The 14,824-nt window shown below is 50.7% G+C and overlaps 1 protein-coding gene across 1 annotated transcript; it reads left to right on the forward strand.

The window, feature by feature from the left end:
* The first annotated feature begins 836 nt into the window (after nucleotides 1-836).
* GAL3ST3 (galactose-3-O-sulfotransferase 3) lies at nucleotides 837-5,202 on the forward strand. The gene is made up of 2 exons (XM_003419577.4): nucleotides 837-2,248; nucleotides 4,032-5,202. The coding sequence occupies exons 1-2, from the start codon at nucleotides 2,124-2,126 to the stop codon at nucleotides 5,200-5,202; spliced, it is 1,296 nt and encodes a 431-aa protein (XP_003419625.1). The 5' UTR covers nucleotides 837-2,123.
* The last annotated feature ends 9,622 nt before the right edge of the window (nucleotides 5,203-14,824 follow it).

Consider the following 14,824-nt stretch of genomic DNA (forward strand, 5'->3'; position numbering starts at 1 on the left):
AAGCCACACCCCAGGGAAACTCCCTTTATATTGGATCAGGGATGTGACATGAGCAAGGGTGTTACATCCTACCTGAATCCTTTTTAATCACAGGCAGAGATTATGATTTATAACAAATAGGAAAATCACAAAATGGAGGACAACCACACAATACTGAGAATTATGGCCTAACAAAGTTGATGCATATTTTTAGGGGACACAATTCAACCCATGACATTGATTATGCAAAAGCATTCAACTGTGTGGATCGTAACAAATTATGGATAAGATTGCAAAGAAGAGGAATTCCAGAATACTTAATTGTGCTCATAAGGAACCGGTACTTAGACCAAGAGGCAGTCGTTCGAACAGAACAAAGGGATACTGTGTGGTTTAAAGTCAGGAAGGGTTTGCGTCAGGGTTGTATTCTTTCACCATACTTATTCAATCTGTATACTGGACAAATAACCCAAGAAGCTGGACTATATGGAAAAGAACTCAGCATCAGGATTGATATGTTAACAACCTGCAATATACAGATGACACAACCTAGCTTGCTGAAAGTGAGGAGGACTTGAAACATTGATGAAGATCAAAGACCACAGCCTTCAGTATGGATTGCACCTAAAAACATAAAGAAAGCAAAAATCTTCACAACTGGATCAATAAGCAACATCATGATAAAGAAAATACTGAAGCTGTCAAGGATTTCATTTTACTTAGATCCACGATCGACGCCCACGGAAGCAGCAATCAAGAAATCAAATGATGTACTGCATTGGCAAATCTGCTAGAAAAGACCTCTTTAAAGTGTTAAAAAGCAAAGACGTCACTTTGAGGACTAAGGTATGCCTTACCCAAGGCGTGGTATTGTCAGTTGCCTCACTGGACAATGAATAAGGAAAACTGAAAAATTGATGCCTTTGAATCATGGTGTTGACGAAGAATATTGAATATACCATGGACTACCAAAAGAACGAACAAATCTGTCTTTCAAGAAGTATAGCCAGAATGCTCCTTAAAAGCAAGGATGCTGAGACTTCATCTCACATACTCTGGACATGTTATCACGAGGGACCAATCCCTGAGAGGAGGACATCATGCTTGGTAAAGTAAAGGATCAACAAAAAAGAGGAAGGCCCTCAATAAGATGGATTGACATAGTGGCTGGAACAATGGGCTCAAGCTAACAATGAACCCAGGACCGAGCAGTGTTTCATTCCGTTGTATACACAGTCGCTATGAGTTAGAACTGACTCAACAGAAGCTAAGAACAACAGGGCAGGAATGGGTGGGGAAATCAGCTGTCTATGGAAGTAGTACCCACAGTGTCTACGGGCACGGACTTTGGAGCCAGAAAGAGCAGGGTCTGAATCCTGGCTCTGCTATCATCAGCTGTGTAGCCTTGGACAACTGTCATCATCTCTTAAAGCCTCAGTTGCCACATCCGTAAAATGGGAATACCTCCATTAGTGTTGTGGTAAGGATTAAATGGAATGAAATATGAAATAGCATTGCACATTTGTTAAGTTTGTAGTATTGGTCCCTTCCCTACATCAGAGGCTTGAGAAAGTAGAGGCTTGGTCTGTGTTTCTGAGCTCAGTCTCTCGAACAGTCAGGACCAGCACTTAGATGTGAGTTAAGACTTCTGTCCTCTGAGCCATGCCCTGGTGCTGAGGCAAGTCTGCTGGGGGGAAAGATACAGGTAGCCATGAAACAAAGATGAATTAGGGGCAGGCAGAGAGGCAGAAATGGAGATCAAGGGAGGGAGGTGCTACAGCCTGAAGGGCCGGCCACACCCCAGACCCTGTAATTCCACCCAAGTCTGGGTTATTTAGAGCAGTGAGGAGATAGGGTCTTGGTAATGGGAGGCAGGAATCTGATCTTCTCTGGCCTCTCTGTTCCTCCCCTCCTCCCCCCACCACACGCATACCGTCCCCAGCCCTTTAGAGCTCTCCTTTCCAGCAGTCCTCCTGGGGCCCAGAGCCTATCTCTGCCACTGCAAACCTGTCTGCCTCCTTCTCCTGCCAGGCCTCACAGGAAACGCTGGCCCTGCTACCGGAGCCCCAGGAGCCCCCATGAGTGCTGGTGAAGGGAGTGCTGGATAGCAAGACCCCAGCTGGTCCAGGGGTGGGCACCCCACCATGCCGCCCATTCTCCAGAGCCTGCAGCAGGCCACCAAGATGATGAGCCGCAGGAAAGTCCTGCTGCTGGTGCTAGCGTGCAGCACCCTAAGCCTCCTCATCCACCAGGGGGCACAGCTCAGCTGGTAAGGGGGTGGGGCTTCAGGGAGGGGCTGTCCTCCAGGGGCTGGGCATCTGGGTTAGGACCAGAACTGGGAGCTCTTCCCATTCCTTCCGCGTGCCAGAAGTTTCCTCCTTCTTCCCTCTATTCTGAAAGTGCTTTCCATACATTCTCTTTAGGGCAACACAACCTCCCTGGGCAGAATTGGTCTTCTCTTAAAGGGTTGAATGACTTGCTTAAAGTCCTGACTCCTCAGTGACAGCTGGGACTGGAATACAGCCTGAATCCAGTACAGGATCCTTCCCACTGAATCACATTCCCTATACTCTGTGTGCATCCCTCCCCAACTTAGTCTCCAGGGTGAAAGAATTGCAACAACTTCTCACTGCTGCCATTGTTCTGGGCAAACCACCTCACTTCTGAGCCTTGGCTTCCTCGTCCATAAAAAAGGAATGACACGTGTGACCGAGGCTACTTACCCTGATAGAGGCTACCAGGTGATGATAATGGGAGCCCTAGCCCTGCTCCGACTCACTGTATAAAGCCAACCAATACTGGCACCTCACTTCTCAGGGCCCCAACATTTCCATTTCCGCTGCCTCTGAGGATGATGTGACTGCACCCAGCGTGCCCTGGCTGGATGATTGCTGGTCTAAAAGACTAAAGATCTAAAACCTAAAAAGTCCTTACAGATTACCTGTAATCCCAAATACCCTTGTTTCCGGAATGAGGAAAGTTTCATGAAGGCTCAGATTATTCTTTGATTACTCTTTGTTTTATTTACTAGCATATCTCATGAGCCTCGAACAGTGCCTGGCACATAGTAAATGCTCAAAAAGTATTTGTTGAATGAATGAAGATCCAGAGGCTTTAACAGAATCCTAACAAATGGGTTGCCTCAAAGCCCAGTGCCTCCCATCTACAAAGTGAAAGAGTAGAACTAAGAACACAGAAAGCAAGAGGATTAGGTGACTTTATCTGAGTTGTTTCCAGTAAGTGATTTTTCTCCTCCTGGTCCTCAGTTTCTTACACCTGTAAAATAAGATTCCTCAAAGATCTGCAAGGGCCTTTGTCCCTTATATTAGTAACCTATTTCTGCATAAACAAATAGCCCCAAAACATAGCAGCTGCAAACAACCAACATTTACTATCTCACAGTTTCTGGGGGTCAGGAGCCCAGGGGTAGCTTGGCTGGGTGCATCTGGCTCAAGGTCTTTCATGAAGTTGCACTCAAGGTGTCTGCTAGGGATGCAGTCTCACCTGAAGACCTGATTGGAAGGGCTCTGCTTCCAGGCTCACTCCTGGTTGTTGGCAGTCTTCAGTTCTTCTAGCAGGCCAATGGACTGAAGGCCTCTCAATTCCTTGGGGGCTTTTGCCCTCTGGTGTGGCTCCACAGGGATGCTGACAATATGGCACCTTGTTTGCCTCAGCATGAGTTGTCCCGGAGAGACATCAAGACAGATGCTTTTATAATGTAATCTCAAAGGTGACATTTACCCTGTACTGTTTATGAGTCGGAATCAACTCGACAGCACTGGGTTTGGTTTTGGTTTGGTTCCTTAGATGTATCAAGAAGTCCAGCCCACACTCAAGGAGAGGAGTTACACAAGGGCCTGAATAGCAGGAGGCCAGCAGGGGCTCTTTGGGGTCATCCTAGAGGCTGCCTGCCACACCCCTCCACTGTTCTATGGATAAAATTCAGGACGGACCACTCAGTGGGACATTCCCCCATCCTTGGGGGGGAGGAATAGAGGTGAGGCTGCACCCCTTTCACACCCTCCTCCCTGCACACCCCCTGGGCCTTGCAGGTACCCCAAGCTGTTCCCCCTGAGCTGCCCGCCTCTGCGAGAGTCACCGCCACGCCCCAAGCACACGGCCGTGGCCTTCCTGAAGACGCACAAGACAGCGGGCACGACTGTGCAGAACATCCTGTTCCGCTTCGCCGAGCGCCACAACCTGACGGTGGCCCTGCCGCACCCAAGCTGCGAGCACCAGTTCTGCTACCCGCGCAACTTTTCCGCGAACTTCGTGCACCCGGCCACGCGGCCGCCGCACGTGCTGGCCAGCCACCTGCGCTTCGACCGCGCCGAGCTTGCGCGCCTCATGCCGCCCGGCACCGTCTACGTCACCATCCTGCGCGAGCCGGCCGCCATGTTCGAGTCGCTCTTCAGCTACTACAACCAGTACTGCCCGGCCTTCCGGCGCGTGCCCAACGCGTCGCTCGAGGCCTTCCTGCGCGCGCCCGAGGCCTACTACCGGGCGGGCGAGCACTTCGCCATGTTCGCGCACAACACGCTGGCCTACGATCTGGGCGGCGACAACGAGCGCAGCCCGCGCGACGACGCCGCCTACTTGGCGGGCCTCATCCGCCAGGTGGAGGAGGTCTTCTCGCTCGTGATGATCGCCGAGTACTTTGACGAGTCGCTCGTGCTGCTGCGGCGTCTGCTGGCCTGGGACCTGGACGACGTGCTCTACGCCAAGCTCAACGCGCGCGCCGCCAGCTCGCGCCTGGCCGCCATCCCCGCGGCGCTGGCGCGAGCCGCGCGCACCTGGAACGCGCTCGACGCCGGCCTCTACGACCACTTCAACGCCACGTTCTGGCGCCGTGTGGCGCGCGCCGGCCGCGCGTGCGTGGAGCGCGAGGCACGCGAGTTGCGCGAAGCCCGCGAGCGCCTTCTTCGGCGCTGCTTCGGTGCGGAGCCCGTGCTGCGGCCCGCTGCGCAGATCCGCACCAAGCAGCTGCAGCCGTGGCAGCCCAGCCGTAAGGTGGACATCATGGGCTACGACCTGCCCAGCGGCGGCGCCGGCCCCGCCAGCGAAGCCTGCCTCAAGCTGGCCATGCCCGAGGTGCAGTACTCCAACTACCTACTGCGCAAGCAGAAGCGCCGGGGCGGCGCGCGGGCCCGGCCAGAACCCGCGCTGGACAATCCCCCGCCTCGGCCCATCCGGGCGCTGCCCCGCGTACCCCAGGGCCCTTGAGCTCCGCTTGCTTGCGGAGGCTGGGGCCTGCCTGCCCAGGATCTAGCCTGGGGCTGCCTCTGTGCCTGCCCCGTCACGGCTCTTTCTCAAGGGGTTTGGTTCCCCGCGCTGAATTTCGGGAACGCCTCGCAAACTTTGCGCACCTCCCTGTAGTGGGCTGAACCCCACCTTTGCGGAGGGTGCTCATAGGCCCGATCGAGCCCCGGGCCGCCCTCTCTTCCTTCCCAAATGGTTAGTGACTTTTGGCAATAGGTCCGAGGCCTGTCTAGGACTGTCCATCCTGCCTTTTTCTGGGGCCTGAGCTCCCCAGTAATCTGGGTCCTACCTGGACGTGGGAGGGGAAGCTGAGCCTCACCTGGCTTTTCCGAATGGAGGAGCCCAGGCCCCAGATAGGAGCTGAGCCCTGGGGAACGCTGCCTTCACAGTCAACCTCCAGGCTCTTTCCCTTCCTCCAGGGATACAGGGGCCTCCGTACTGTCTTCCAGGTTCTACCCACCCCACAGATCTGAGCTGCTCCCAGACTCCCAGAACGAAGTGTTCTTGGATTGGGCTTTTTGTTTGAATGGTTTTTCCTTTTTTAATAAAATACCTTGGAAATGTGCGAGTTTAATGTCAACCATGGGAAGCCAGATTCTCCGTGTGCCAGGAGGTGGCAGGTACCCAGGAGGATCTGTGACTGTGCCCATGGGCAGGACTCCATCAGCTCCCCTGCTGCTCCTCCCCGAGGCCCACAGCCCTCACCAGCCCTGTGGTCACAACACAGACTGGCCACTTCAGCCCCATGTGCTTTTCTTTCGGAAACTCTAGAAAAGGAATGGTCTTCCTTTTCATTCAATTCAGCAACATTGATTGAGCATTCTCTCTGTCACTTGGGGACACAGGTAAACAAGGCAGGTAGGGCCTTTATCCTCATAGAGCACATGGGGAGCAAGCATGTCAACAAACAGGAGGAGGTTGGAGCAAAACCGTGTCTCCTTGGCTGGAAAGAGAATCATAACTCAGAATTTTATCTCTTATAAAGTTGCTGAAAGGAGCCCTGGTGGCACAGTGTTTAAGCACTCAGCTGCTAGCCCAAAGGCGGGCAGTTCAAACCTTCTAGCCACCCCACAGGAGAAAGATGTGGCAGTCTCCTTCCGTAAAGATTTGCAGCCTTGGAAACTCTATGGGCAGTTCTACTCTGTTCTATAGGACAGCTATGAGTCAGAATTACCTTGACAGCAACAGGTTTTTGTTTTTTTTTTTAAGTCACCAAATCTACCACTGGCCTGCCTTCCCCACAAGAAAAAGACAGCTGTCACTCAGATGAGGACAAATCCCTCCCCCAAATTCCTTTGACACTGCAACACACCCAGCACTTTTCAATGAAGCCTTCCTTTGAAGACCAGCAGAGAATCAGGGCTTATTTCTTCAGAACTACATTGATGTTGTTATTAGGTGCGGTGGAGTTGGTTTCGACTCAGCGACCCTGTGCACAACAGAATGAAACACTGCCCGGTCCTGCGCCGTCCTTACAATCCTTGTTATGCTTGAGCTCATTGTTGCAGCCACTGTGTCAATCCACCTCGTTGAGGGTCTTCCCCTTTTCCCGCTGACCCTGTACTTTGCCAAGCATGATGTCCTTCTCCAGGGACCGATCCCTCCTGACAATATGTCCAAAGTATGTAAGACGCAGTCTCACCATCCTTACTTCTAAGGAGCATTCCGGTTGTACTTCTTCTAAGACAGATTTGTTCCTTCTTTTGGCAGTCCACGGTATAGTCGATATTGTTCGCCAACACCACAATTCAAAGGTGTCAACTCTTCTTCGGTCTTCCTCGATTGAAAATACCATGGCTTGGGTCAGGCGCACCTTAGTCTTCAGTGTGACATCTTTGCTCTTCAACACTTTGAAGAGGTCCTTTGCAGCAGATTTACCCAATGCAACGTGTCTTTTGATTTCTTGACTGCTGCTTCCATGGCTGTTGATTGTGGATCCAAGTAAAATGAAATCCTTGACAACTTCAATCTTTTCTCTGTTTATCATGATGTTTCTCATTGGTCCAGTTGTGAGGATTTTTGTTTTCTTTATGTTGAGGTATAATCCATACTGAAGGCTGTGGTCTTTGATCTTCATTAGTAAGTGCTTCAAGTCCTCTTCATTTCTTCATTGATATATCTGGACAAGTAATAAAAACATAGGTTCACAGGATTGATTCTGCCAGCAACTGTGTAAGGGCTGTACATATACCTGTGAGATAGGTAACATTTTATAGGTGAGGGAACTGGAGCGATGACGTGAAGCTCAGGGTCACACAGAAGGTGGCCATTAGGATTTGAACCCAGGTAGCGTAGCTTTGCGTCTATGCTCTTAAGTGCTGTGCATATTCGAACACAGAGGCTCACATCCCCCAGGCTTTGCTGACTCCCAGGACCTTTCCCCAAAAGAATGTAAAATTAAACTGAGACACTGCCATTGGCTTAGCATTATCTTATTTTTCACGGAGACAATGGTTGACCTGTTTGGGCAATGGGGATTACAGCGGTAGGCGGGGAGGTCCCGTGGCACTCCCCAGGCTTGACAATGGGCTGTTTGTGTGGCAGCTTGTTTGTTAACAGCGGGGCTATGGAAAAGGCAAACGTAGACATCAAAACCATAAGCAGGTCTCTGAAGTAGCAGCAAAGAATTATACTAGGCTCAAAGTTGTTTGTCCAAAGACAGGTGTCCTCTGGCCCCAGGATAAGAAGGCATCTGCCTGCCACTGTCCCCCTCTCTCCTGCTCTCTAGTTCTGGCACATGGCCATACTTCTGCCTAAAACATCCTTCCGCCTGCCCTGTGTCCTCCCGGAAAAGTCAGAGACATCCTTAAGATCCCTTTCTAGAGACCTCTCCTGCCTTCTCTGACTCCCAGGCAGCCGGCCCTCCTGTACAAGCCTCACCCCACTTCAGTTGACAGCCCAGCACTGAACTCAGAATCATCAGACACTAGGAGGGGATTTCCTGTTTGACAGGGGCAAGGTCAGACCTTAGGTAGACGTCAAATCAAATATTATTGTTCAGAGGCCAAGGAACTCTGGTCCAAACATCTCCAGCCTTAGCCACAACCCCAGGGAACAGGCCCGAGCCCCTGTGACCCCAGCCCCCGTGACCCCAGCCCCCTGCAAGGAAGCCGTTTCCATCAGCACACATGTGGTGCTGCCCACTCCATGGCCACCCTGCTTGGCTCCAGAGATTGGCCGCGGGTGGATGTGTTCCCTGCCTTGAGGAGCTCACACTATGGTCTGGGGCAGTTGTGTGAGCCGCAACCTGGATGGCAATGACATGATGGAGGCGATTTTGCCTAGTAATTGACATAGGTGCTTTGGAGTTCAAACCCTGGCTCTGTCACCTGCTGGTTACATGACCTTGGACTTAGCCCCTGAGCCACCGTTCCCCTCATGGGTTTTTTGAAGGGTGTTTGGGGTCAGGCACTCAGCACAGTACCGGCCATGTGGAACTGCTCCTGGTGTAGCAGCTCTGGCTTCAGCAGCCTCCTCCAGGGGACACCCTGCACTTGTTGACGACACAGTGTGGCCCATCTATATCATATTCCAGCAGACAGAAGCAAGCGTTTGGAGGAAGGGCGCCTTTTTCTACTTTGCCCAAAGGCCAGCTGCTGCCTTGATTTTTATAATTACCGAAGGATGTGCAAACTGCGGGGGCAGCTAAGAGAAGGACAGTGGTGTCCACATGAGAGTCCAAGAGGGGATCCCTGGGGCAGGGGCAGGGGAGGGTGCTCCAGACAGAGGGTGCCAAGGTACCCGTGTGAGAATGCCTGGCATTTGTGAGACGGAACAGACTGTGTGATAGGGGTGGGGACAAGTACGCCAGTGCCAGGTGATAACCAGCAGGGGAGGCGAGCTGCCCCCAGCACAGAGGGGCCCACCGGCTATACCGCTCTGTAGCCCATTCCCAGCACAGCAGCACGGAGCACCCGGTGGGGACGCCTGCTGTAGCTGGTAGGAAGTCTCTAGGCTAGGCAGCAGAGAGGCCTTTAATGAGACACTGCAAATGCCACTGGGAGAAGCCATGTTGATAGCAATGCTAAGAGCGAGCATTTACTGAGCACCTACTGTGTGCCCAGCACTCTCCTCAGTGCCTTATGTATTTTAACGTCCTTGATTCTCACAACAGTCCTGGAAAGTGGGCGCTATTCTGGTCCCCATTCTACAGACGAGGAAACAGGTCCACCCAGCTAAGAGAGGCTGAGCTAGGGCAGAAACCAGAGGGCTGTGACCCCTGAGACCCAGCTCTGACATCAGAGTGCACAGGCCTCCCTCTCAACCACATCCCCAGGGGTCCCGCAGCTTCCTCTTTAAAAGGGCTGCTTATAAAAGCCTCCTTCAAGTAGACCGGGAGGGAGGTGCCGAGGTAAGGAAGGGCACAGAGCGAGTGTCTTAGTTATCTAGTGCTGCTGTAACAGAAATACCACACGTGAGTGGCTTTAACAAACAGAAATTTATTTTCTCACAATTTAGGAGGCTAGAAGTCAAGTTCAGGGCAACAGCTCTAGGGATGGGCTTTCTTTCTCTGTTGGCTCCGGGCGACGGTCCTTGTCTGTTTTTAGCTTCTGCTATCGTTTTGTGGCCTGTTTCTGCCCCTGTTTGTTTTTCCTTGCTTCTGTCCCTAAACTGCTCCTTTTATATCTCAAAAGTGATTGGCTTAAAAGGCAACCTAGACTGCTAGGACCTCATTAACATAACAAAGAAAACCCTATTCTCAGATGGGATTATATCCCCATGTATGTTGTTATTGTTGTGTGTTATGGAGTCCATTCCGACTCATAGCAACCCTGTAGGACAGAGTGGAACTGTCCCATAGGGTTTCCTAGGCTGTGTAAGATGTGGCATTCTGCTCCTATAAAGATTTACAGCCTAGGAAATCCTATGGGGCAGTTTGACTCTGTCCTATAGGGTTGCTGTGAGTTGGAATCCACTCGAAGGGAGTGGGCTTTTGGTAATCTTTACTGGAGCAGACTGACATTCTCCCGAGGAGCGGCTGGTGGGTTCCAACAGCCGACTTTCTGGTTAGCAGTCGAGCGCTTAACCACTGGACCACCAGGGCTCCGTATTCACCTGTATAAAACCAAACCAAACCCAGTGCCGTCGAGTTGATTCCGACTCATAGCGACCCTATAGGACAGAGTAGAACTGCCCCATAGAGTTTCCAAGGAGCGCCTGGTGAATTTGAACTGCCGACCCTTTGGTTAGCAGCCATAACACTTAACCACTACGCCACCAGGGTTTCCATTCACCTGTATAGGGATCGGGATTTATAACACATAATTTTTTTTTAATAATTTTTATTGTGCTTTAAATGAAAGTTTACAAATCGAGTCAGTCTTTCTCACACAAAACCCATATACAGCTTGCTACACACTCCCATTTACTCTGCCCCTAATGAGACAGCCTGCTCTCTCCCTCCACTCTCTCTTTTCATGGCCATTTCCCCAGCTTCTAACCCCCTCCACCCTCTCATCTCCCCTCCAGACAGGAGATGCCAACATAGTCTCAAGTGTTCACCTGACCCAAGAAGCTCACTCCTCACCAGCATCCCTCTCCAACCCATTGTCCAGTCCAATCCATGTCTGAAGGGTTGGCTTCGGGAATGGTTCCTGTCCTGGGCCAACAGAAGGTCTGGGGGCCATGATGACCGGTTTCCTTCTAGTCTCAGTCAGATCATTAAGTCTGGTCTTATAAGAATTTGGGGTCTGCATCCCACTGTTCTCCTGCCCTCAGGGGTTCTCTGTTGTGTTCCCTGTCAGGGCAGTCATCAGTTGTAGCTGGGCACCATCTAGTTCTTCTGGTCTCAGGATGATGTAGTTCCTGGTTCATGTGTCCCTTTCTGTCTCTTTGGCTCGTAATTGCCTTGTGTCCTTGGTGTTCTTCATTCTCCTTTGATCCACATGGGTTGAGACCAACTGATACATCTTAGATGGCTGCTTGCTACCAATTAAGACCCCAGACGCCACTCTTCAAAGTGGGATGCAGAATGTTTTGTTAATAGATTTTATTATGCCAATTGACTTAGATGTCCCCTGAAACCATAGTCCCCACACCCCCACCCCTGCTACGCTGGCCTTCAAAGCATTCAATTTTTTCAGGAAACGTCTTTGCTTTTGGTTTAGTCCAGTTGTGTTGACCTCCCCTGTATTGTGTGCTATCTTTCCCTTCACCTAAAGTAGTTCTTATCTACTATCTAATTAGTGAATGCCCCTCTCCCACCTTCCCTCCCTCCGCCCTCTCGTAAGCACAAAAGAATGTTTTCTTCTCAGTTCAAACTATTTCTCAAGTTCTTAGAATAGTGGTCTTATACAATATTTGTCCTTTTGCAACTGACTGATTTCACTCAGTATAATGCCTTCCAGATAACACATAATTTTGGGGACACAATTCAATCCAAAACAGCAGGGAGGCTGGCCATCTGCTGACACAATGAGGCAGCTTCCCAGGGCGGGCTAGAGACGCAGAGGGGGTCTGCAGGGCAGGGGCCCTGAGGAGAGGGACAGCCTCTAGGCCCCTCTGGAAGAGAATGTGGAGGGAAGAAAGTGAGGTGAGGAGGAGGCAGAGCATGGCAGCCCCTTTCTCAATCTCACAGACCCCAGTTTAGCACCTCTGACTGAGCAGGGTTGCAGTGATCTAGGTGCCCTGGCCAGCCACCCCTCTTCTCCCCAAGAGTTCCCCAGGACAGGAACACTCACCCTACCCCGTCCCAATCTCATGGGATTTCCACAACACCCAGACAACAGCGTGCAGGGTCAGGCCCTAAGGCCCCGTTACAAATGGAAGGCTGAATCCCTGAGAGGAGATGTACCTTTCAGAGGTGGCCTAGAGCCAGGGCAGGGCCAGGAGTTGGGACATTCTCATGAGGTGGGGCCACAAGGTACAGACCCTAGGTCCTCTATCCTAAACTCGTAATCTGTCTCCAGCCCAGACCTCCTACCTGAGGGTCCCCCAGGCTTATCAAACACAGTATGTTCAAATCCAACATCTTATCTTCTGCCCAAACCTGCTCCACCTCCAGGGCTCTCAGGTCCACTAACCGGCAACCCCATTCAAACAGACACTCAAGCTTCAAATTTTGATGTCTCCTTAATGCCCCCCTTTCCGTTTTCCCAGCACCACCTACCTATCTGTCACCACACCCTGTAGTTCCTAGCTCCTGAATAACTGGCACCTACCCACCTCTTTCCCCACAACTTCTGCCCTAATCCAAGCCATCAGAGCTTCTCTTCTGGTTGCCATCAAGTCAATTCCAACTCAAAGCGACCTCACGTGTGTCAGAGAAGAGCTGTGCTCCACAGGGTTTTCAATAGCTGATTTTGCATAAGTTGGTCACCAGGCCTTTCTTCCAAAGCGTGCCTGTGTGTGGATTTGAACCTACAAACTTTCTGTTGGCAGCCAAATACGTTAACCGTTGGTACCACCCAGGGACTCCAAGGTATAAAATAGAAGGGCTTAATGAACAACTAAACAAGAAAATCACACACACACAAAAAGATATCTTCACAATAAAATTCACTTCTCACCTGCATAATCCACGTTTTAAATAGTTCATATCAACAGAAAAGTGGTAAGGAGGCAGCTAGTCACAGCACATAAAAACACTGTGTTTAGAAGGGTAGTGCCCCTCTGATTTTCTTTTACCCCAGTGTAGTTGATTTGCTCCCCTGAGTAAGGCATCACAGCCTAAGGGGAAGTTAGGGAGGTAGCTCAGGAGGGAGAGGCAATGTCATGCAATGCCAAAACCAAAAGACCAAACCCATTGCTGTCGAGTGAATTCCAACTCATAGTGGACTCCAACTCTGTCACCATATAAGACAGAGCAGAATTGCCCCAGAGGGTTTCCTAAATTTTAACCTCCAGTCCCCAGAGAAGGACATCATGCTTGGTAAAGTAGAGGGTCAGTGAAAGAGAGGAAGATCCTCAATGAGATGGTCTGACACAGTGGCTGCAACAATGGGCTCAAGCATAGCAATGATTGTGGGGATGATGTAGGACCGGGCAGCGTTTTGTTCTGTTGTACATAAGGTCGCTCTGAGTTGGGACCGACTCCATGGCACCTAACAACCATAATGATCTTTACAGAAGCAGACTGCCACAGCTCTCTTCCATGGCGTGTCTGGTGGGTTCAAACTGCCAACCTTTCGTTTAGCAGCTGAGCACTTAATCACTGCACCACCAGGGCCCCATCATGCAATGCAGTGTTCACAAGTTATCAAAAAACTCAAAACCCAAGAAGGCATCGGCCAAATGAGCACAGTCCTACCGTGCACCCGACATGGGCCTGAAAGACCTCTAACAAATGGTTTATAAGGCCGTTCATTCTATTCATCACTGAAAATGCTGACATCCCACGGCATGTGAAGTTCAAAAATAATGCTGTTGAAGGAGTCCCTGGGTAGTAGAGTCGGTTAAGCACTCGACTGCTAACCAAAAGATTGGTGGTTGGAACCCACCCAGAGGCACCTTGAAAGTAAGTCGTGGCGATCTGCTGCGGAAAGTTCACAGCCTTGAAAACTTTATGGAGCACGGTTCTACTCTGCACACATGGGGTCGCCATGAGTGGAAATTGACTCAGTGGCAACTGGTGTGGTAATGTGCAGGGTAAAATATTTTCTGATCAGCTATCCCACAAGGCTACATTTCATTCCACTTCCCCACACCCAGTCCTCGCTAGCCTTGTTTACACCTCCCTATTAACAAAACCAAAACCCAGTACCTTCGAGTCGATTCCGACTCATAGTGACCCTATAGCAACCCTATAGGACAGAGTAGAACTGCCCCATAGAGCTCTCAAGGAGCACCTGGAGGATTCAAACTGCCGACTCTTTGATTAGCAGCCGTAGCACTTAACCACTACACCACCAGGGTTTCTTACATACTTTGGACGTGTTGTCAGGAGGGATCAGTCTTTGGAGAAGGACATCATGCTTGGCAGAGTACAGGGTCAGCAGAAAAGAGGAAGACCCTCAATGAGGTGGATTGACACAGTAACTGCAACGATGAGCTCAAGCAGAGCAACGTTTGTAAGGATGGCGCAGGACCGGGCAGTGTTTCGTTCTGTTGTGCATAGGGTCACTACGAGTTGTGAGCCTACTTGACTGGCACTGAAGAACAACAACATTAACAAAACAAAGGAGCCCTGGTTTCACAGTGGTTAAGAGCGTGGCTGCTAACCAAGAGAGCTCCCTGTGGTTCCAACCCACCAGCCACTCTTCAGGAGAAAGATGTGGCAGTCTGCTTCCCTAAAGATTTACAGCCTTGGAAACACTATGGGGTGGTTCTACTCTGTCCTGTAGGGTCGCTGTGAATCGGAATTGACTTGACAGTAACAGGTTTTATTAACAGAACACAACTAACAAACCAAAAATAACGCTGTGGGCTTTTTGTTGTTGTTGTTTAATCACAGTCCCTTTCAGAACTCCTGGCCTAGAAACACCTTGAGGAATTTTATAGTTCCACAGAGCCCCAGCTGAAAGCCCTGCCCTGGCTGTTGACCCTGCTTGCTTGCCATAGCCCTGCTCAGCCCACAGGAAGGGGGAAAATGGAGGTTCATATGCCCAGTGCTTTAAACCCAAGACCCATGAGTTGCTCACAATTGCTT

Source organism: Loxodonta africana, chromosome 7, assembly GCF_030014295.1.
Source record: "Loxodonta africana isolate mLoxAfr1 chromosome 7, mLoxAfr1.hap2, whole genome shotgun sequence".
NCBI lineage: Eukaryota > Metazoa > Chordata > Mammalia > Proboscidea > Elephantidae > Loxodonta > Loxodonta africana.

Coding starts and splice junctions, on each gene's coding strand:
- GAL3ST3 (XM_003419577.4), top strand. CDS start 2,124: ATGCCGCCCATTCTCCAGAGCCTGCAGCAGGCCACCAAGATGATGAGC. Junction 2,249..4,031: donor CAGGGGGCACAGCTCAGCTG/GTAAGGGGGTGG, acceptor TGGGCCTTGCAG/GTACCCCAAGCTGTTCCCCC.